The sequence below is a fragment of the Folsomia candida genome, unplaced genomic scaffold (assembly GCF_002217175.1).
Source record: "Folsomia candida strain VU population unplaced genomic scaffold, ASM221717v1 Fcan01_Sc003, whole genome shotgun sequence".
Taxonomy (NCBI): domain Eukaryota; kingdom Metazoa; phylum Arthropoda; class Collembola; order Entomobryomorpha; family Isotomidae; genus Folsomia; species Folsomia candida.
Window position 1 is genome coordinate 14,928,225 of NW_019091195.1, and position 22,579 is coordinate 14,950,803.

The following is a 22,579-nucleotide window of genomic DNA, read 5'->3' on the forward strand; positions in this document are numbered from 1 at the left end:
ATCAATCATCCATTGTGCATATTTACATATGTGGACAAAATATGTGATGTGCATACACATGTGCTAACAACGATTCATTCATTACGCAACCCTTTTAGTCTCATTTTGTACCACTTGGTTCCAAAATGTTTCTTTTACCTATCTCCTTCTCTCCACCTTAAAAATCAGTTTAGTCCAGATTTTGCCTCCCCTTTTTTGTCCGACTTCTTTGAGACTGTCGTGTTGTGAGTGAAATAAGTAAATCAAGAGGATGGAAAGTCTGTTGTCTCATTTGGTCAAAATATTATGTATTTTGAAAAAGTTGTTTGAACGGCGGATCCCTCTTCTCGTTCTTCTTGGACAAGTTTTGGCATTGTTGTGTTGTTGTTGTTTCTGAGGAGATGAAGGGAATAATGCTCTGCGTTGGGTTCCCTTTAGTAGCGCTGTTATAGTCTCGTAGTGAGATGTTAAGTTTAACTACCCCATTTACAAGCTGTTTAGAGGCTTTTGTCGTGCCCAAATATAATCATAAAGTGGATGGAGAAGAGCCATTTCAGAGACCAATAACCGAAACAAACCAAAAGGGAATAAACAGGTTTTTTGTTGGTTTCCTTAGATTTCTGATTAGAAACAGAGAGAGGATGAAAGAGGGAAAGAAACGATTCGAGAGGCACACACACTCTTTCCGCTAAACAATACACAAACTATGTGCTCTTCTAGCAGAAAAGTATCGCAGTTCTAGGCGCCCATCGCAGTGGTATAGTTCTGGTCTGGTTATAGGCAATAAAACCACCACCACCATCACTCGTCGTCATCGTCGTCGTCGTCGTCCAAGCCGTTGTCGACCGTCCACTTCACCCAACAACAAAATGGAAGCGAGCGAGTTAAAGGAATGAAGGCCAGCTAGATACGTATTTAGTACACACGCGGAAAGTGAAGTCATACAGGGACACAAAACCACACTATGCAAAGTACTAACTAAAAGTACAACAGTGAGGAAAACCAGAAACTAAAAAGCCACAGGGATGAAAGAATGAGTGCTAAAGAAAGATGAAGAGAATGAGATGAAATTTTGGCCTGATTTTAGTTTTCGTTAATTCAGGTTGAAAATAATTTGAATAATAATCACCACTGTGGTCCATATTACTGTAGATGATGCACATATTATCCATTGCATGTATGTACTTGTCGTAATGGAATAATGCAATAAAACCGTTACGCGATTCGGGGCAAGGTGCGACAAATGATGAAAATGATAAAACACGTAATGCACTGCAAATGTCGAGTCATTAATGGAATTTTGTATTATTCTAGTTGTAAAATAAGGAGTAAAACAAAATAAACTTGTGGATTAACGTCTATTTAATTAAACTAAGTAGTTAAGTACACGACCTGTTACATAGTAAAAAAAACGGGCAAATAAACTCGGGGTTGTAGTAGATTAACTATATCCTAAGAACTTTCCTTAGGATGTACATTATCATGATTAGTTTTTACAGTAATTAAGTACTTTTGCTTATTAGGAGGATGGAATGCATGCAGACATAAAGTAGACTCGTATTTCACATCGGAATCATCATCAGTAAGGTAATATTGCCTACAAATCTATCTATCCTGCCCGGTCGGTGGATACCCTATGAAATTATGCTATTCTTATTATGACCTACGTGTAGTCCTAAACTCATTTATTACACATATACCATCGGCTTAGTTGTACACTGTACATTGTGTTTTTACAGAATGATTCTACACTAAAAAGTTTACAATGTGTACGCTGTCGATTATTGAGTAGTAAGTAACAATAAGTAAATTGATGATGATGGACGTTGTATTGTACCTTTGTATGGATTGGATTGGATGCTGGATTAGTAGTAGTACACGCTATGCAGTTACTATTTTTTAGTGGTGAGTAAAATGACTATAAATGTTATTACTTATAATAATATAGTACTGGTGGTGGTGGTGGGAGAACAATATAGTTTTAGTAATTGTGTCTGGGTAATTTGTGGGACTAATGAATAGCAATTAATTAGTTTAAGTAGTAATACCTAAAGAGTTTAATTTACATCAACGGGATGGTTTGGTTGCACATGGAGTTGCCCATACCTGGCATTTGCATGTGGACCATATTCGCTAATTTGTCACGACCCATCATCTCTTCTCGCTTCCGGTGGATCTTACGCTCCTTGGCGCGACGATTTTGAAACCAAATTTTCACCTGGGAATATACAAAAATTGAAATTTTTAGTATATATCTTGAACAATGGAACAATGGGAAGACAACAAATTGATGTAAATAATTACCTGTCGCTCGGATAAGCCAAGGTTCACGGCCAGCTCGGACTTTCTCCTAATCGTGATGTAGCGACTGTAGTGAAATTCCTTCTCGAGCTCTAACCTCTGCGTGTCCGAGTAGACGACGCGGTACTTGTCCTTTGTTCTTGTTTTTGCTAAACAATAGAAAGAAATGTTGAGATTAGTTATTAATTGGGATTGAGGGGATTAATTGGTCAGGAGGGGATTGAATTGTGGCGTCAACAACGTGCAGACAATCGTCACAATAGGCAAGTTGTTTTTCATGGAAATGAGTGCGGCGGATGATGCAATGAGATGACCTGAGAAGACATCACATCGCATAAATTATGTTGCCATCACGGACCAGTCCTATTAAACACATTGATGATGCCGACATTTCTTTTTCGGTAGTATTGAAGGATTTAGTGCGGATTTGGATATCTTCATTCCTCAGTAGATGCGTTTAACCGCGCTGATAATATTAAAATCGAGCTTATCTAAAAAGCAGCTTATCCTTATCCACAACGTATGATGCTCATGCTCAACCTGTGCTGTATTGGAAATAAATAAGCTATGCACATGCGATTAGCGGTACAGGGAATACATCAATCTTTCCTGGGTGGACGATTAAATGGAATTAAAATTCAAGTTTAATCACGGATTTTACACATATGTATGTAAAGGAATGATGTGTCTTTCTCCAAAATTTGACGGGGAAGAAATGGATATGAAAATGCCATCAAAATTCCAAAAACGAACCCTTGACTGATTCTTGACTTTTGGCAGCCACTTACTTTATCAACTCGAGGAAACAACAATGTTTTCCTGTTTTGACACAGGGCACGAGAGGCTCAACTTATTAAACGGACGGTTAGGCCGAAAAGAGAAAAAGGTCTGTTTTCGAACATGGATCGACACTTGTCACCACCAAAAACTAACCAACTCCTCTCGAATCCTGCCGCTCCTCCAAGTACAACAAACCCGGCCCTGTGCATTCTTCTTTTGAAAACTTGCTAAAAGCTTTCCTTTCTAAAAGTCAACTTCATTCAGACAGAGAGTGGAGAAGAAGTGACCCTTTTTCCACCCAGCGTCTCGTAACTGAGCTTATCCTCCCTTTTAAGGAAGGCAAAAAGAAGCCGAAAATTGGAGTCAAAGTTAACGGATCTATTACAAAAATAACGCGTGATCCATATATAGCAAATGATGAAGATATCCATGTCAGCGTCATAAACGGTGACTTTAAGGTTGGACTCGATTCAACTCTTGACAACTACATGAACATGTAAGGAATTTTAATTTGAGATTAGAACTTCTCAGCAAAAATTAAACCAGTTTTAGGAGGGATTTAAAATTGTCTGTTACTTCTAATTTAAATTTACGGTGTTGAGAAAAGAAAACTCTTTTTTTACAAATTTATTATTAACCTATCGACTTGTCCTACAGTCCAACATCCGTTTGGACTTCGGTAGCTTCAAAGTGGAAGAAAAATGTTTATTGTGACGTTTTATTGTCACTTGAAATCAGCATGGGTTCCTTTTGTCGGTTTTTTACACAAAAAACGAGTGAACACTTGTGAGCCACGAAACCTTTGGCACCATGAAGTTGCATACCACCGAAGGACTACAACACATGAAATGAAAAGGGGCGGTGTAGGCTTCAAGAGAATAAATACCTCATCTGTTATGTACCCCTCACACCCTCGTACTTTCCCATTGTCCACTCCGCACTGATGTAGGTAAAAAAGGGTTAGCATTTCTGTTTTAAGGAGAGAGGACAATTTTTTGAAGAGCTTTTTTACAATGCCAAGCAGTCTGGAGAAATGTGGTCTGGATTCCTTCCAGGGTGGCATTAAATGCTTATGCAGATAGGAATTAAGGAAACAACAGGATTATCAAGGTACACACACATCCGAGGTATTCAGGAAAGTTAAAGAATTTGACCACTCTGCCCGTGACTCATTCCCCGAAAAAAAAGAGTTTAAACCGCAGGAGACTAGTATTAATTACGCGCAGATGTTGAGTCCCCAACCCGACAGTATGAATGAACTGCACTGGTCCTCAAGGGGGTCATATTTTTGGCACCCACCACCATTGGGTTGACCAGATTTATTTATTATTTATTCCGTTCTGCCTGATATTTTGTTGACTTAATCAAGTGGCGGATTGTGCAAGCATAATGATGATTTCATAAAGTTGAAAGGAATAAGCGGCTCTGTCAAATGGAAATGATAAGGTTAAGCTGAATTATCCTCATCCAACGGAGCTTATCCACCACTCATATCCCATCCACCACCACCACTAACAATCAACTCGGGATGGCTAAAGCTCCAATTTTTCTGAATTAAACAATATTTGTTACGTGATGTAATGCCGTGCAATATTTGCCTACAAAGGATGATGATGAGGATGATGAGATAAACTATTTTGTACGTAATTCCTCAAATATCTGTTTGTACTAGAGCAACGTTTCACAATGTTGGTTTAATTCAGCGTGGAATTTGTAAAGGGGGATAAATCTGTGAAAATATGAATCGCCCGTTGTTGCGCCAATAATTTTGCAGGAGGGAGGACTTGTTTTGGAATGAAGTAAAAAGACTTTCCGTGTACTTACATAATTCGAACTTACCGTTGTTGGAGGAAGATGAGGAGGACGTGGGGACGGATGAGTAGGCTGGTTTTTTCATCCACTCGTACGGACTCCTGGCCTGCGTGGGTCGCACGTTGAGGAGAGGACTGGACATGTGGGTGTGGTGTTGCGCCGCCACGTGGGTGAGATTGTATTGATGAGATCCTTGCTGGTGCGGATTGAGGTGAAGTTCCCCCGTGGACGAGGCCGAGGAGGACATTGAGGCCGACGACCCCGCTCCGGAAGAAGCCGGACCTCCCAAACACTGCACCGGTCCACCACCCCCATGACCCCCACCCCCACCGGTTCCATACAACCCGCCGTTATTCGCAGTGGCGGGTGAGCCAGAGGAGGACACGCCGTCGGAAATTGCCATCCCGGAATCGGGTGAGTGGGGTGTGTTGGTGGGGTTGACAGCCACGCCACCACCGCCGCCGCCCTGCGTTGAGGACAGGTCTTGCTGCAGTTGAGGTTCCTGCATCAACAGAAGAGAAACGTCACGTCAGAGAAAGTTGGGAAGGAGGAAAAAACATAAATCGTGGAGAATTGGATGGCATGATAAATCTCTTTTGTAATGAAAATCAGAGAGAGAGGAAAGTAGAATTTGGTGTGGTCTCCCAATGCAGCAGAAGTGAGAGAGCGCCTCAATAAATTACTTTTTCCCAGCCCAAGCAAGGGTGGAAAGTAGAATGTGGTGTGAAATATCGGGAGATGGCAAAGGCCGAAACCACAAAAGAGAGAGAAATCACGATCGAAACAAACAAGTCGAGAAGACGCAATAGTTGAGTGAGAGAGAGTTTTGCTCATCTGCTCCCCACGGATTAGGGATGGACAGACGGTGAAAGATGTGGTCTGATTATTTGTGGTATGTGGTCATAAGCAAAGTTGTCTCTCTTTTCGGGGAGAAAGTTATACTTATTTTCCCAAACTCACCTGATTTCCTCCCGAACACGGCCCAAACTCCGTTTTGAATGATGGACTCCCATTCGACGAGACGTTGTTGTTGTTGTTGGGATAGTTATTATTATTTGGAGATTGAGGCGTCGTGCTGACATTATTGTTCGAGGTGACGGCACTAATGCTGAGGTGCCCTTGGGCATTATGTGGGGACGGGGTTGAGGAGGGTGGGGAGGGTTGTGCATGGTGGTAGAAGGACGGATGGTGGTGGGGGTGGGTGTGACCAGTGTGTGGATTTACCATCCCCACGTGATGGTGACTCCCCCACTCGTCGTAGCCAAAGGACGCAGCAGCCGCACCCCTAGCGAGACAGGCACTATTGTAGCTCTGATGGGCCCACGAGTCGCTAGCCATCACGGCACTGGAATTGAACTGGTGGGGGTGTGGATAACCATTCACGGCTGGCCCACCCCCAGGATGGCTGCAATCCGCTCCCGGTGGGGAAAACTGAGTGGAAGGGACGTGGCCGAAACTGAGCCCCATTCCGGCCAAGGGGGACGTCGTGCTTGGGTTGGAAGCTTGGTGGTGGGGGTGACCATACGCAGTGTACGCGGCAGCCGTGGCGGGGGCAAAGTAACCACTCTGAGCGCCTGGAGGAGAGTGGTGGTGGTGGGGGTGGTATGGACCGCGACCAGTTCCGGCAAACATTGCGAATGTTGAGGGGTTATAAGAGGACACCATATTGTGATCTGGATGAGTTCTAGGCACAGGCAAGGTCATAACACACGTTGGACAAGAAACCAGGCCACAGGTCAACTTTCTTTATCCGTTCTCCCCAAATTAATAGTATATTTCCCAAGAAATTAGGTGCGAGCAGGGGCAATTCGGATGAGAAACACCAACTTAAATCACTTTGCAATTAAATCACAAACTCACAAAAACTGCGGAACGTAATTACTGCTTGACTATGGAATAATTTTGTCCGTACTGCTGCTGCTTGAGAATCTGGGCTGAATGTCGGTACTTAAGTTCAGTGGTGACGAGGAGGAATAATAATTGTGATATTATTTCCTCAACACTACTTTGCTGCGAGTGTTACTGGTGTAACGATCAAAGGCAGACTGTGGCTTGAACCTGAGCGACTCGCAGTCTTATCTGTGGATGAACTCATTGTATTCCGGCAGCAGCATGAGAAGAATCAGCGAACGGAATCAGAGTGGTGCTAGTAATCCTTTAAAGTGGACCGACCATGGGATGATACAGATATCCATCCAGATACACAGTCACTGCTTCGGTGTCGTCCTCCAACCCTCTTACATGCCAGTTATCAAAGGACCCTTCTTCTCCTCTATCCCTTAACACTCCCAGAGTCCTGTTGCTCTCGAAAGCAGCAACCTGGGCAGGGTCACCTCCTCCTCCTTCCTATCTGTGAAAATGTCCTAAAATCCTTTTAGCCAGCTGTAAAAACCTTTTATCCGGACAAAGTGGGAGATTGGGACGAGTTTTCACCAGAGTGATGGAACTTTGGGGAGTTATAAGGCTTTCCTCAACTTTCTCCGCTCGCACACTGCTCGCTCCAATGAAGAGACCACAAATGCTGCTTCGACTGGGAACGGACGCCTTTAATAATGAAACACACTACGCAAAATGAGACCAATTCTGCCAACAATTACCCACACCAAGCAAAGCAAAGCATCCATTGCACATGAATATCTGTATTATTACGTGAGGTGATCATGACGCTGATGACCATCATGCATACACCACACACATCATCGCGCAGTACTGCGAAGCGCCATAAAATAGAATAAAATATGATATGTGAGCCCAGCAGCAGGAGCAGGAGCGCTACGTGAGATAAGGACAAGAGGGGTGCACGTACAATTTAGCCGAGGAGCAGTTGGATTATAGTTGCCAAGAGCCGTGGATAGGCGTGACTACGGCCAAACTCCACCTAAACCCTCCTATTATGAGCTCAATCGTTGAACCCCCTGGGGAAAATCCGCCCTTCGTCGTCGGCAAAACCGCTTCTCTTAACTCCTCGCATTTTCCTCGTGCACTTTCCCTCATTTCGCGTAGCCTTGAGAAGAGTTCCGCTTCGTTGCTGTTCTGCGAGCGTGCATTTCGCAAAAAAAATTATCCTCTTTATGGACACCTCGTTTCGTGGGGAGATGATGATTTTAAATAAATATAAAGTTTTTATTTATCAAAACCTTTTTCTACTTATTCCCAACAATATGAATATTAACAATGTCTTAATTGGTTGGCAAAACACAAGAATTAGAGCTAATTGGAAAAGTGTTATTATGTCTTGCACATCTTTCTCCCTGCGTTGGCCTTATCTTTATAATTGCTTTGGCAGCCAAGTCGTACATCCACTTATCGGATGGGGATCGCGTTATAAAGGTGGCAATAATCATAATGGTAAAGTGTAATTAGTGTTTTATTCGTAATTAATAAAACCTTGTGAAATTTACACCCATTACGAGCTTTATATTATTTTGGGAATTATTTTTCAAAGTTGTGCCAATTACGGAAGTAGGGATATTAAAATGTGGGATATTATGGTATCCAGGATAGATTTGTTTGTGCAGATTGCACACGTAATAAAAAAAGTACAATGTTGCACTCTCTTTCTTTTTTATGCTTATCGATCCATCCACGAGACTGAGAAGGCTGTAATTTTTAAGCTTTGGGGGAATCCGTCAGATTGTCAGAAATGAGATTATGTGACAACACAACAACAACGATCTCATGGGAGCGTGATCATCATCTTCTCAACGTTCCGCAATTTACTTAGCAATTTTGGCAGCATCAGTCAGATCAATTTACTACGTAATTATAAACTTTTTCCGTAACACATAACCACGTATTTACAATAATTAGCGATGATAACTCTAAAATTAAGTCAACGCTTCCTAATTAAAAACGCAGCCAGTTATTTTATTGACATTTGGATCATTAGATCATGGGTGAATCTATTTAATACTCCTAAATAATGGCGTAATAATAATGGCACACGCCAAGAGCGATACTATGTATGCATCCCGAGATTAACCAGAGACTTTTTGGCTGGTAAATATATAAATGGCGATGATTATGATGATGCTAATTGACAATTTAACTTTATTATTGCAATAAGTACATAAAGTGAGGCGTATGGAAATGGTTCTGGCTGAGCAAATAAGGGCTCCTGCGTGTGGAGGGAAGCCGGAGTAGGTGCGGTTTGTGTACGTACGAATGTGTATGTGTAAGAGTATACAACTGAATTTTATAGGCCCTGCAATAATCATAAACAAATGCAAGTTTATACATGCACACAGAAGAACAGCACCCGACTGGTTTGCTCGCAATCCTTCCTTCCCCCCAAAAAATTTAAATTGACTCAATTTGTTCGACACTAACGATCTGATATAATAAGATTTGTTCACTTGTGTAGGTGCAAGTCCCACTGTTTTCTGGTGATAATAATGAATGAATGGAGGTGTCTAAGAGTGAAAGATTTAGGTTTTCGCAAGTAACCCCGTCAATCGAAGTGACGATTTCAAAACCAGGATGGAATTCCTTTATTTAGAAAATTTGTGATTTGTTATGCATGAAATTTCGTGATTTGAACATAATTCTATTTTTGTGTTACAACTTTAGCACGCGTTTCTATAAAATAATTGAGAAATGATGACCCATCGATGATAAATATGTAGTTAAATATATATTCATTCGAGATGTAGATATGCAACGTGTGGAATTTCCTTATTTATTTCATGCTTATTGAGCAAAAGTAACACATTTTATTTTTAGGGTTAAAAATTATGGGGATGCACATGTCGTAATATTCGAATTTGTACATACACTAAAGTAATTGGCCCTCGAGACGTGATTCACACCAATCTAAAGAAACTTTTAAAAGTGGAAACTTCTAAAAATGGAACTGCTACATATTTTTGTATGCATTTTACTTAAACAAAACGGTAATTATTATTATTATTACAGCTCGAGCAGTGCAAGTAATAATGAACTTGAACTTGTCCGTTCAAAATATCGCCAAGCATTAAATCTGTGCCTACGGTTTAATTTGCTCATCGCATACGCGTTTATGAATTTATTTCGAAAGAGTCATAAAACTGGAATTTATAACGTGTCAATAAATTATTACACAGATTAATAGGATGAATTCAATGTCAGCATTTATTTTATTTGAAGAGAAATTCATTTAGTTATTACATCACAACAAATACAAAGAAAAACACGACCACCACCACCTGGACGATGTGGTACATATACAGAACTATTTGTACAAATAATGTACTAAATATGTACATGTGTACACGGACATAAACTATACTTCGGTATTGTCCATCAACGAATCGGATTCTTTGATTTCTCGAGTGAGGATTTACTTGTGCAAAGTGAATGGCATTATTGCCTCATTATTTGTACGTATATCCAGGAGATGATTGCTTCATTATCTCGAAACCATTACGTATTATGTATGTCGTGGTGTAATTAAAATAAGCAAAAGATCCACAACAACGTCTCATTCTTCCCCTGAAGCTATTAAAGAAGAGGAAAACGTGCTATTTCAGAACAAAGGAAGATTCTGAGCCAAACTACATCGACTAATTGTGCGCACTACTCCTCAAACTTGTGAAATTTCATTCGAATAGAATTTCCTTAATGAGTCTCACAATCGCACCACAACCAAGTGTTAGTTATGAACCTGGAGCTGGCACCACCACCGACGGCTAATTACGGTGGGAGCATTGCCTACATAAAAGTGTGATGTGATGTCCATTATGTACAAACAATATGTAATTATGCCCAAAAAGTTAGTACTTTGGCGAGAAGAATGCCTCGTCTCGTTACCATCCATCTCATCCCCTCAGAAATCACGACCGACTAAAAATGCAAATTGATTGGTTTGGTTCGTGACTAATAAGCCTATAGCTCTTTTTGTAAATGTGCAATTTGCATGCAACACTACGCCACCTAATCTGATCTCTTGACCAATGACGCCGACTCTCTCGTCGAGTCAAGTCCAACTGGTTTCTAGCTCCATTTTTCACTTCATGCCGTATGAAAAAAAATGAAACATGCAGTCATTAGATATTTTTGGAAGCTCTGTTGTAAATTGCAGAGTTTGGCCTGGGATGTGAAGGGAATGTTACGTGTCAGGCATGAAAAGTTATCAATAAGCTTTCGACTACTACTCGTAAATAGTCTGCAAGTTTGGAAGAAAAATGCACAAATGGCTCCTGAGGTAATATGTAAATACGTAGCAGGAGCACTCTATCGACATCGACATCCATCCAATCCAACCATATTATCCACGAAACAAGAACCCTTCTTATCTTGCACACACGCACATCAAACGAGGCCGAATCAATTGCCATCGTCGTGTGGTAATCTGCTTAAGCCCAGAACCACTCCATTTCGTATTATTCTCACAACAATGCATGGAATATGTGACGGCGAGTGCTGGATCAAGCCAACGGTTGGATGGATAGATACGTCGATCCAATCTAAAGAATTAGCAGGGACAAAATACAACAATTTGGTCAGTGCAGTGCGACGTGAGCAGTGCAATCATAGATATTTAGAGAATCCACACGAACGAACCACTGCTTGGGGAAGGCAAGAGCATTATTTGCCTTGTTTTATGCGTTGTGTAATCATTTGTACAATCGGTGTTCAATCGGAGCATTAGGACGTGGGATCAACCTCACGTCACGAATGGGCTAACTTTTAAACCTGCCTGGGAGCGTTACCATGCAGCGAATACTTTCATTCTCCTGGGCACAAAGTGAGCCAAAAAGTATTAGCTGGGAAAATTATGAATTGAATTATGTATGCGTCGTTTTATTGGCCATTCCCAAAAAAGCGCTGGTCTGGTGGTCGTTCGTTCGTTCGTGGTGTGTAGATTTGACACGATTTGCTCGCTTACCTTAGCGTCTTATGCAGGTGGAGGAGGTGAGAGTGATTAAGTGTAATTATGAGTTATAAAATGGAAATGGTCCGCCTAAAGAGGAGGAGGCCAAGGGTCACGAAAGTCCAAGTAACCTTAAAACTATGTATCAAAACTATGTGGTAATGGTTCTCCTCTTAATGACCACATAATTAGACCAAAAAGTGGACATTAATTGTTCTCGTGGATAAGTTTCAAACTCTGTGATTGCCAACACAATAAGAAGAAAACATATTAATCTGTAGAAAGCAAACTCATTTCTTTTCACTTCGTCTCCTTGATGATAACGATGAGTGCAAAAATTAAGACATTTCCCAAGAATTGTAAAGTCATCCACGGAATCTGGTGTCGCCCAATTTTCCCATGAAATGATCTTGTCCACTTCTGGGAGGATGTGGACGTCACCCAATAATAAATACATAAATGAATAAATAACGACACTTCTTTCTTCCCACTGTCACCAGAACTATCTTCATGATTAGTGGAGCATTAGTACCCTATTGCACATGCATTACATGATTGGGAAGGATGCACCCATCGACTTGCACTGAGATTCACAACGATGTCAAAGATTTGGAGTTTACAACTGGGAAAAATCATTGATTTATTTATTTAGGGATGCAGTAATTTACAATGTAATTATGTTCATGATCAGGATGACAAAAGGGCTTTTATTAGGTGCTTAGTAGCTCTGTTGCATGGTTCGTATAGTCATTTATGTATCTACCTTTCCCCAGAAACTATGTATGTATACGCTGTGCTCCGTATCAGGCCGTGTTATTGCTTATCCTTGGCTCTCAGGTTTATGGCTGGACAACAATAAAAATTTTGGAAATTAGTTTAAACTTCCGTTTTGATCAATAATCCCTGCTCAATAAATGTGAATTGGCCGTTGACAGGATTACAACACGAGTGCAATAAAATGACAAAATAAAATCCTAACCTGACTCAATGTTGTTGCATCTCCGTCATAAATAGTACACCAATAAAATTATTTGGGGTTGACGAAGTTGTCCAAAACTAATACTTTTCCCTTTACAACTTTATGACGAGACGGTCAGCAAGAAGAGAAGGAGAAGAACAAGACAATGACAATAATATTAAGAATGCACCAATCCGAGATGAGGTTTCTTGTTTGGGTTCATCACAGCAGCACCAATTGAACATTAACGTTTCGGGGTTCAGACCTCTGTAATAAACACAAAATTCGGGTGGGGGTGTATCCACGCGGACGAAAGTCTGTCTGGTCCTCCTCACAAGGGAGATGCCACTTCTCACAGCAAAGTGTGAAGGCACCCACCCAGCACACCGTCGATAAGTAGCGTGTTGACGGGAACTGGTAAGGTAAGGGACACAAAAGGAATGACCATCCTGCAAAGGAGACGACGACGAGAGATGAATTGTTTTGGGTAAATAAAACCCTAAGTCGTCTCCTCCATTCGTTTCGGTATTAAGAGATTTACAGCAATTACCAATTTCGTCTGAAGAGTCAATTGCTCATAGGACACGGACCTCTCTGATACGGTACGACACCCATTCGCTTATTTATATGCAGCAAAGGGAGAAAGGAAAGGTTGGTGCCTTTCCTTGGGTGTGTTTGCTTATTTATTTTGGGTGAAGCAATAAAGTTGAGGGAAACACTGCTCGTCATTGTTCTCCCTTCTCTCGACGGAAAAGATGAGATGAGACAGTTCAAAAATTATATACTAAAATATCGTGCTACGTTATGATTGCGATGTATGTAAAATCAGGGTGATGACGACAACGGTTTTTAATACGATTCTCATCCACAGCGGTATCTATGTACATCTCAATTTTAATTGCACCAGAAAATTGCAATAGATCAATTTTTTGGCAAATTGTGTGTAATTTTATCATTTATTTTCAGAAATGCAAAAACCAATAATTCGCATTAGTTAAGCTGAAGGCCTGGTGAAATTGTGTCGTGATTTTTGAATCGTGTTTTACTTTCTCCATTTTAAGGCTTTCTGAGTATACACTCGCTAATGTGTGCTAATGTAAATTAGTGAGTGTGCCAAGTTCTCACAAAAAGCCCATAATTACGACATTATTACACAAGAAAGACAAACAAGTGCTCGGTTCCATGTAGTCCGTCATGTCATCCTCCATTGTATGAAAAGGGATTGATGACTCCTTCGGTCGTGTTATGACCAAAAAACCACCGGGACACCATTTGTACCCCGTCATCACCAAATCTCGCTCAAATAATAGCTTTTCACTCCATCCCCAACTGCGCTTCTTAATCACAACATGGATCAAATCGCCTTTCAAAAAACTAAAACATGCTCGGAACTAAAGTTTTTCGAAAATTTTTGAAAAATTTCTCTCGACTTTGTCCGAATAAGTGACAGTTGGATTTTGGACTTGTTCTTCCTACATTTCTGGCCAAAGGAAGACAAACCTGGGGATTGAAAAGGACCTCGGCTTAAGCTCGACTCTTGGTTTGGTTGAATATTATATGAATGTGATTTTACAACTTATAAGGAAAGGCCAATAAAATGAGGAATACTCGACTCACTCACTCTCCTTGTCCCGGATTCAATTGGGATGGAAATTATCGGGCAATAAAACTTAAGTAGTGAGTTGTTCTGTTCTGTTCTCTCTCTCTCTCTCAGAAGTCAGAAAGTCAAGTCGGCGCGGCGGCGGCGCTTTTTGCTTTGACAACAATCCTCCAATGTTTTCCTGACTTTCGACCAAAAGAAGAGCCCCAGTCAGGAGGCAACAATAGCTTCGATGGGCAAATGAATACGAGATGCACTGGACAATCCGGTTTTTGTTTAAGGCTCCTCACCAACAAGAAAACATGTTTTTGATCTATTTCATTTCGAAACCCGTCATTTAAAATTATGAAATTTTAGTCACGTTGCAATCATATCCGCTACTGTGGCAATTTCGAGATCTGACCAGATTCGCCATGCAATCTTATCACGATTTATTTCATTTTTTTGTGCATACTGAGGCCATCGCTGTGCAGCAAGTTTCTTACTTTCGAATGAGTAGGATGTGCAGATAATAATAATAATAATATTATTATTATTGAGAAGCAGAATAGGAATGAGACCTGCTGCACCAGGGGAGCAAACGGAGGACGAGAAGGGCACAGCTCACTCAACCTCTTCATCCACATCCATTCTTATCTGTGACATCGATTTAAGTTGATTTTATTGCGGGTGTACAATAAACCAAAACACATTTAAGTGAAACATTTTAGGTGCGAAATATTTGAAACTTTTTCAGAAGCCAGAGAAGAATAGTGAGCATATATCTATATTAGAGTCCAGTCGTGGTGGTGGTGGATAAGAGGATAGACAAAGCTGACGATAATGCGATGCGCCCATTATTCTCTGCTGCTCCTACAAGAACGTGACTTTAAACGCAATAAAATGAAATGAATTTTGTTAAGAGGCAATAATAATCGGGACCTTTGGTGCAGCCTTATAGACCATTTCATTCTTGATGCATGCATGTGGATGAGTGAGTGTTACACAGTATTTATTATACAGGGAGAGGCGAAGGGACAGAAAGAGAATTTTAAAATTTCGAACGAAAACTGGTTCGTTTATGACTTTAATTGCTCTTCTCGTCCAAGTCCCTCGCATAATGCGATCCAACACAATCCTCGCCCATCCATCCATCCATGTATCCATCTATGCATATCTGAGAACAAAAACAGGGCAATAATCCCATTATGGCTTTGAGGCTTACATCCACATCAGTCAAGATATATTGTGCATCTAATAGGTCTCCACGTGTAATTGATAGCTCTCGAAATGGAAATGGGACTTGGCTCTGCTCTGTTGTGAATGTCTCTATTTTGAAGAATTTGACATGTTCATCATCGCCTTTTGAAGTGAAATGTCTTCATTTTGAAGCCAACCAAGAACAGCATTTTGTACAGATTTTTGTGGTCTGCCCAATCCAGCCGTTTATGCATTTTTTGTCGTCCCCACACTGCTTTGGTGGACAGGGGGGAATGTTATGTAATGCTGAGAGGAGTGTGTGTGTGAGTGTGTAATAAATAATGGAAGGAGTTTGGCATGCATGCATTATCTCGTAACAAACAAAGAGTGACATGTGAGATATATAACGATAATATTTAAAAGTCGTTCCGTTCAGATAGCCAGAGATGCCTTGTGCCAACGACTAGTCCAACTTTATGACCAATTCGTCTTATTTTTGAAAGATAAAAAGTTGCTTAACTTAATATGAAATATATGAGTGGAAAGAAATTACCAAAAATTCCGTTACTAAAAGTTTGACAAAGTTTTTATTGAAAAATGATATCGAATACTTGGAGCGAAATTCCAATAGGGTAGAAAATATGGCGACTAAAATGTTAGCGTAATAGGCTGAAATGTTGTCTAAAAAATTGGAATGTAGTGCAGAATCGAGATTATCAGGCTAATGACGGGCTTGGATTGGACATCATAAACGGATTTCAAGTACCAAGTTCAAGTTGGAAGGACAAAGAGCAGATCTCGTCTCTGTCCAAGCAAGAGCCCAGGCGGAGTACTAATTGCAAGTGTAAGCAGAGGGCTGTGGGGACAAAAGGCGAGGCTCTGTTGTGACGAGTGAAGGGCAGTTTATAGGCAATTTGGCACTTTACAACCCAACCTCTCTGCAGCCAGGTTCTCAAGCACATAAGCCGTGCCGACGTCCATTTCGTCACAACCAATAAATCCAGATTTATTTGGGCCAATTACCTCCTTCATTAGTACTTTAGTTTGTTCACAGGAGAACATGCAGCGGATGGAGAGAGATGCAACATTGTTGCACTCGTTCCAATAGTGGAAAACTTGGGTCTGCTAAAATCTCACGATCTGGAGTGTCCTCTCTTCTCCCTGGATTTCATCTTCATCGGTAAACAATTATTTAGATTAGAATGATGAAAAAGCAGGGAAGTGGACTTATAGTGCTGAATAAGTATACTCAAACTTGTTGAACTTGAAATTTTACAGGATAACGTATCTAATTTTGTTGTATAAATACATTGATTTAATCATTTCGAAATTGGAGAAAGTTCAACCTGTTTTTCTCGTTAAATTAGTTTCTTGACAATATTTTTGCCATCTTCTTGGCACCGAATCTCACACATGGCCAACCTAAATATGTAACAACCATCTTGTTTTCTCCATTCTACACTCCACCTTTTCATCATCATTACCTATTCTTCCTCGTCCAAAGCAGGAACAGGGTTGGTTGGTCGGTCAACTTACGAAACGACTATAAAATCAAACTAGTTTGTTCCTTCTACGTCGTCATCTTTATCTTCATCTTGCCCGAATATAGCAAAACATAACGGATGCGACTGGGAAAAAATGAGTCTACCCACCCATCCACCCACCCACCAGGCTCACAAAGAGTAAAATTTGGCTTTAACGCACTTAACCTGGATTTTATTTATTGCATAAAGCATAAATTTCCTCCATTTCTGGGTTGGTCCGCCCCCACAATAAAGCGTAATGAGGGTATTTAGCATGGCATGATGATAGGAGGATGATGATGATGACATTAAGAATGCATATACGTTTAAAAAATCTCATAACTAAAAGACAGAGACGACGGTTGCGTCTCCTTGTGTACCGAGAGATTTTTTTCTATGGAGGGGGGCGGGGCGAAGAGAGCAGCTGATTTTCATGTAAACAAGGCAGGCAGTTGCATGTAAAAAGTTGCTTTGGATTTTGAGAGTGACCGTTCCCAAACTCCAAACGGGGCATCGCGAACCAGAAAGGGAGAACAATCCCGACTAAAACTTCTAATTTGCAGCTAATACAAAATGGATTGATTTCGTTTTGGTGGCAATAAATTCCTGAGTTTGTGCTTTACAATTTCCATTGGGCAAAAATTCCATAATAAATCTCAACGAAAAGTATTGGACTGAAAACATGATAACTTACATGTTTCAGTCCAATACTTTTCTTTGAGATTTATTATGGAATTTTTGCCCAATGGAAATTGTAAAGCACAAACTCAGGAATTTATTGCCACCAAAACGAAATCAATCCATTTTGTATTAGCTGCAAATTAGAAGTTTTGGTGACAAAAATCATTTACATTACTGGTAAGTGGCGAGCAGGAAAAGTCAACTCGCTCACTAGGATGCACAGACTGTACCCGAACTCAAACTTTAAAGCGTTGAAGAAGAAGAGTGCTAATAGATTTACAACTTCTAAACGAACCACCACCTTGTACAGTTAGTGCACCAACGCATCCGAGGCAATAGGAACGAATCAGGGCAAGCTAGCAGATTTATGAGCAATTTACAATCAATCGCATTCACCTCTGCTATGGCTTTACTTTTATTGGCTAAATTAACCCAGCAGTGACCGTACAAGTCCCCTCATAAGACTTGGCTCAACCTCATATATAGCAAGTCTTATACTAACTAATATGAAGGCGACTATGCCGCAGAGTTAAATGCTTATACGCACTGGGCGATGATAAACTTTGTTAATAATGTGCAATTGAGAAGTAAATAAAGTTGTATATATTTTATTTTTATTGGTTGTGGTTAGATTCATGATATTTGTGTGATTTCAATTCAGATGGTGGTGCCGTTAAGACAATGATGATGATGGGAATAAGCGACAAGACTCGTTTCAGCTTTAGTTATTAGGCGAGTAATAGTGTGAGCAGTGCCATAAGTAAATGAGTGCCTTATTACTTATTATATGACACCTTAATAAAGTGTGGGTGCTCGGACTTGGTGCATGATGGTGGTGGTGATTGTTTCGGATTATAAATGCATAAAGTAATCATGGCTGTGAATAAAGAAATGGAGGTGTTGCTTTATTTGTTCTTCAATAAAAGTATACAATGCGTGTAATTAATTGGGTTGCTGGTGGAAATTTGTGGTGGGATTACATACGCTCTCGTGTGGATACATTAATGGGTCATTTGCAGATACATGTGCGTATGAGTCGCAGGCGGAACGGATGTAAATATGCAAATTAATTTAAAATGGAGGAGGAGCTTTGCTAAACTATCACTCATTCTGATGTGATGTGACGGCGTTAATGGAAAACGAGGGGACTTGGCAGTGCGGAGAAAGTCACTACTTTTTACGCATTAAAGAGAAAGTTGAACATTTCCTCGTCCTCTCCTGACTTGCGGAAATGAAGGAAAAAACGTTTTGATTTAGCATCTCTCTGAGCCCAAAGTGGAGCTGAGGAGTACTAAAATGTGGGTAAATCCGGGATTTTATGATGTAATAAATCCGTAAATCAATCCAAATAATAATTTTCTTCCAGTCTCAGATACCTCGAGTCTGAACTGGAATAGATGTATAGCACCGTATTCAATTTTCATGACATTCTTCCTACAAAGTCGTTCATTCATTCTCAGCCATTCTTCGTTTTGTCATCAAACAATCCTGTGTACTGAAACAGTTGGTCTTGATGTATGGCACAAGACACAGAATTGTTTGTTTTTCTAGGAAAACTATAAATAAAAAGTTCAGGACTCACTTAAACCTAAACCCAACAAGAAACGGAGGCAAGTAGATAACATGAGTATCAAATCATGAAATCAGGATGCTGCATTTTAAACAGATGGTCAACAGCATTATCAAATTTCACAAGAAACCACTATTCCAAAACTGAGACATTGAGAAGAGCGTCTCAATTTTGCAGAAATTGTAGAGATATTGCTATCATCTCGGTGATTTCGAATTTCTGGGAGTACGATTGATCCCAATTTCTTCAGAATTCTCTATCCTTTTCTTATCTCTCCATTCCAACAACTTGAGCTTGTCAACACTTTATAAGGATCATTTGTGAAGAACGTGACCAATTTGAGGTGGATTTCCCGAGTAAGAACTGAATCACCAGCATGTGGCGAGTTAAATCCAGTCAAAAATATGAAACGCTTCTTATGGACGGCCCCAATTAGGAAATAAGTACGACCCAGTTTTACCTTCTCTGCGGTTAAGTCGTCTCACAGATCTTGAGCATATCGCTTAAATCGACACGAGAAATGAAATGAATAAAGGGCACATGCCAAACCGCTTCACCACACGCAACCACCAACCACGAATCCTTCAAACAATCCTGTTAAGACGTTTTTCCTGTCGCGATAACCAGCAAGGAGTCAAATAAGCTGAGGAAGAGGAAGACGGAAGTTGACTCTTGACTTTGATTTTGGGATAGATACGAATATTTGGTTAAATGATACGAATGGATGGATGGGCGATGTAACAGTTTTTGGCCTTCAATGCAAATACATCTCATGGCACGACTTTCCAAATCGATCCTCTTGTCAGCCGAGGAGAAGAATAATGGATAAAAAAGAGAGACAGGCCGTTGTGGGGTGGGGCATTGTACGTAAATAGCATGATTCACAACAATCACTGCTGATAGCTGGCTGGCTGGTGGTATTTATTTCCTCCATCGGGTGAAATATGGATCTGTCACCCTCCCAATTATCCGCACAACGAGTTAATCTCCTTCCTATCCACCGAGAGAAACGAATAATGAGACGATGGGGACACATTTTCTCCCAACCACTGGAACAAACCGTCACTTTTGCTTGCTGGGGATCAAGTCCACTCGCAGCACGAGGACTCGTTCTGCTGCGATAATAATAACAATAATTACTTATTGTGCGGCCAGAAATTAAGTTGAAACGATCAGCTAGATTTGCAATGGACGTTACACGACTAAATAAATAAATGCACAAATGTTGCATAATACGTATGTAATTTGCATATGAAAAATAAAGTCACAAATCCAACTTTCTAAATATGCACCGTCTTAAGGTTAATGTTTTGCTTCTGGTCAGCAAAGTCCAGCAGGATTAAAATCAGTGTCCTCAGATTGAGATGACAAGGTGACGACGGGGAGAGAGAGATGTAATTTATGATTACCAAGATTTTGCCTGAAATGTGTACGAAGAAACAGTGAAAAGTCATATAGATAGGAAGGTAGTGGTGCCTTTTCTGGTGCTAATGGACCATGAGCCTTAAAACTAAAGGCCCGTGCCCGTTATACTTTTCATAGGGACAAGCTCCCTCATTATCAGTCAGTAGTCATACTTGGCTTGATTTATTATTGTTCGCTTGATTGAAAGTGGGCATATGTTGGACGAAATATATTCACTCGTCGTCGTCCCACTACTTCCTTGCTACTACGATTCCGTCACAATCCGGCTCCAGCCAGATGGACAGATTTGACAGGTTATCTCTTCAAAAGCATAAAAATGAGGAGTATGAAGCCTCACGAAGAAATATGAAATTTGGGTCGGTCGTCGTGTCGGTTTTGAAAGTGATACCAAGACAAGAGTGACTTTTGACTTTTAAAATGAAAAGTTAGTTTGACTCGTGCTGAATAACGGGCTTTAATTGCATTGCATTTGACTGCTGAAACAAAGTGAATTTCTTCTTATTGAGTTGTTTGGCTTGGAATCAACTTCTGTCCAGCCTTGTGCTGTCACTTTTGGGCCGACGGAGGAGAGAGTTAGACGGCGAGGAGGAGGGAGGAGAAGTGTAATAAAGAAATTAGAGGGGCTGAGGGACCCGAGTTAATTATAATTATTGTGATTGCCCCTGTAAAAATTAGCGGCTCACAGGCATCCTCCTTACTTATACTCGGTCCACTTGTCACATTAATGCAAAACCACAAACTAACTGGATTCTAAATTGCGTGCATCCAATAAAAACATGACGAAAACAATTGGTTTTCATTACTCATTTAATTTTATGAGTGGAAAGTGAATGCCAGAAAGAAATCTGGTTGGTTCATGACGCTCTCAAGTCAGCAGCTTTCTCTCCGAATGGAAACGGTTATTTCTTTCGCGAAGGCAAGAAATGTGGAGAAATACAACTTTTCTCCTCTTCTCGAAGGATAAGCTGGATAAAATTCATGGTGAATAATAAGATAAGACGCTCCTTAAGCAGAGGAAGAGAGGTCGGCCGACTGGTTGGCTTGGGCTGTGAAATGAATGACAATTATAGGTTTGAACTGCCAGGATTGCTGTCGTCTCAAAATTATGAAGTGGTGGGAAGAAAGTGGACTCTGTAATGTCCCCTTCTTCCTCGCAACATTATAATAATAGGGATAATCCAGTGGAAAATTATGCGGAGGGAGAAGTGGGGGGATCATCCACAGGACGGACTTTTGCTGGTGGTGCGGCTGTGAGGACGTGAATCCGGAAGAGGAGAGCGAGTGACGTGAAGTGCGAGAAAGCTGGATGCATGGCTACTTTACGGGAGAAATATTATCATCTCATCTTTTTGGCATGTATCTTTCGGGAGCAGTAAAACCATTATGGTGACAGGTATATGACAATCTTCTCAAACTTTTCCGTGTCATTATTATTGCAATGGAGAGAGAGAGGGAATAAGAGAAACTAGCAAATCTCCCTCTATGCAAGTCACCAGCCTTAAATCTGTATCGTCCTGTTACACACGAGATTTGTGAGACTGTATTTATCATCGACTTCTTCATTTATGCAGCAATATCACACAGTGTCAGAGTTCGGAATATTATTTTCTGAATTTTTATATCCAGTTTGTCCTATAAATTTGGCTTAAGTTTCCGAATAATAATTACAAGCATAACATATTATTCAATGTTACATAAAGTATTTTTTATTAATGTGGAGAGATCAGTATAACCAACCTATTTACAATAACAGGACAATGATAACAAGATGTTGATCTGTTCATGCATCACCACAACACATCACATCAACACATACAGCACAAGTTTGCGTACACATTTTCTTAAATTTCGACCTTGACCACGACCATATGTATTAATACTTAATGGTAAATTACCATTGGTAATGTGTGTTATATGTATT

The 22,579-nt window shown here is 40.5% G+C and overlaps 1 protein-coding gene across 2 annotated transcripts; it reads right to left on the reverse strand.

Moving 5' to 3' along the window:
- Positions 1–1,260: 1,260 nt before the first annotated feature.
- On the reverse strand, positions 1,261–7,359 carry LOC110847050 (homeotic protein caudal). 2 transcript variants are annotated; one of them, XM_022093895.2, is made up of 4 exons: positions 5,833–7,359; positions 4,900–5,374; positions 2,284–2,429; positions 1,261–2,197 (listed from the first exon to the last, which is right to left on the reverse strand). In XM_022093895.2, the coding sequence occupies exons 1-4, from the start codon at positions 6,574–6,576 to the stop codon at positions 2,042–2,044; spliced, it is 1,521 nt and encodes a 506-aa protein (XP_021949587.1). In that variant the 5' UTR covers positions 6,577–7,359; the 3' UTR covers positions 1,261–2,041. The 2 variants fall into 2 exon arrangements, with proteins under 2 accessions (XP_021949587.1, XP_035705838.1); XM_035849945.1 differs by having other exon boundaries at positions 4,885–5,374; positions 5,833–7,358.
- Positions 7,360–22,579: the final 15,220 nt, after the last annotated feature.

What these genes read in the sequence shown, in the direction of transcription:
- LOC110847050 (XM_035849945.1), bottom strand. Translation starts at nt 6,576, where the DNA reads ATGACCTTGCCTGTGCCTAGAACTCATCCAGATCACAATATGGTGTCC. An exon ending in CGTGTTCGGGAGGAAATCAG is followed by an intron (nt 5,375 to 5,832) that starts GTGAGTTTGGGA and finishes CTGTTGATGCAG; the next exon opens with GAACCTCAACTGCAGCAAGA. An exon ending in CAACGGTAAGTTCGAATTAT is followed by an intron (nt 2,430 to 4,884) that starts GTAAGTACACGG and finishes TCTATTGTTTAG; the next exon opens with CAAAAACAAGAACAAAGGAC.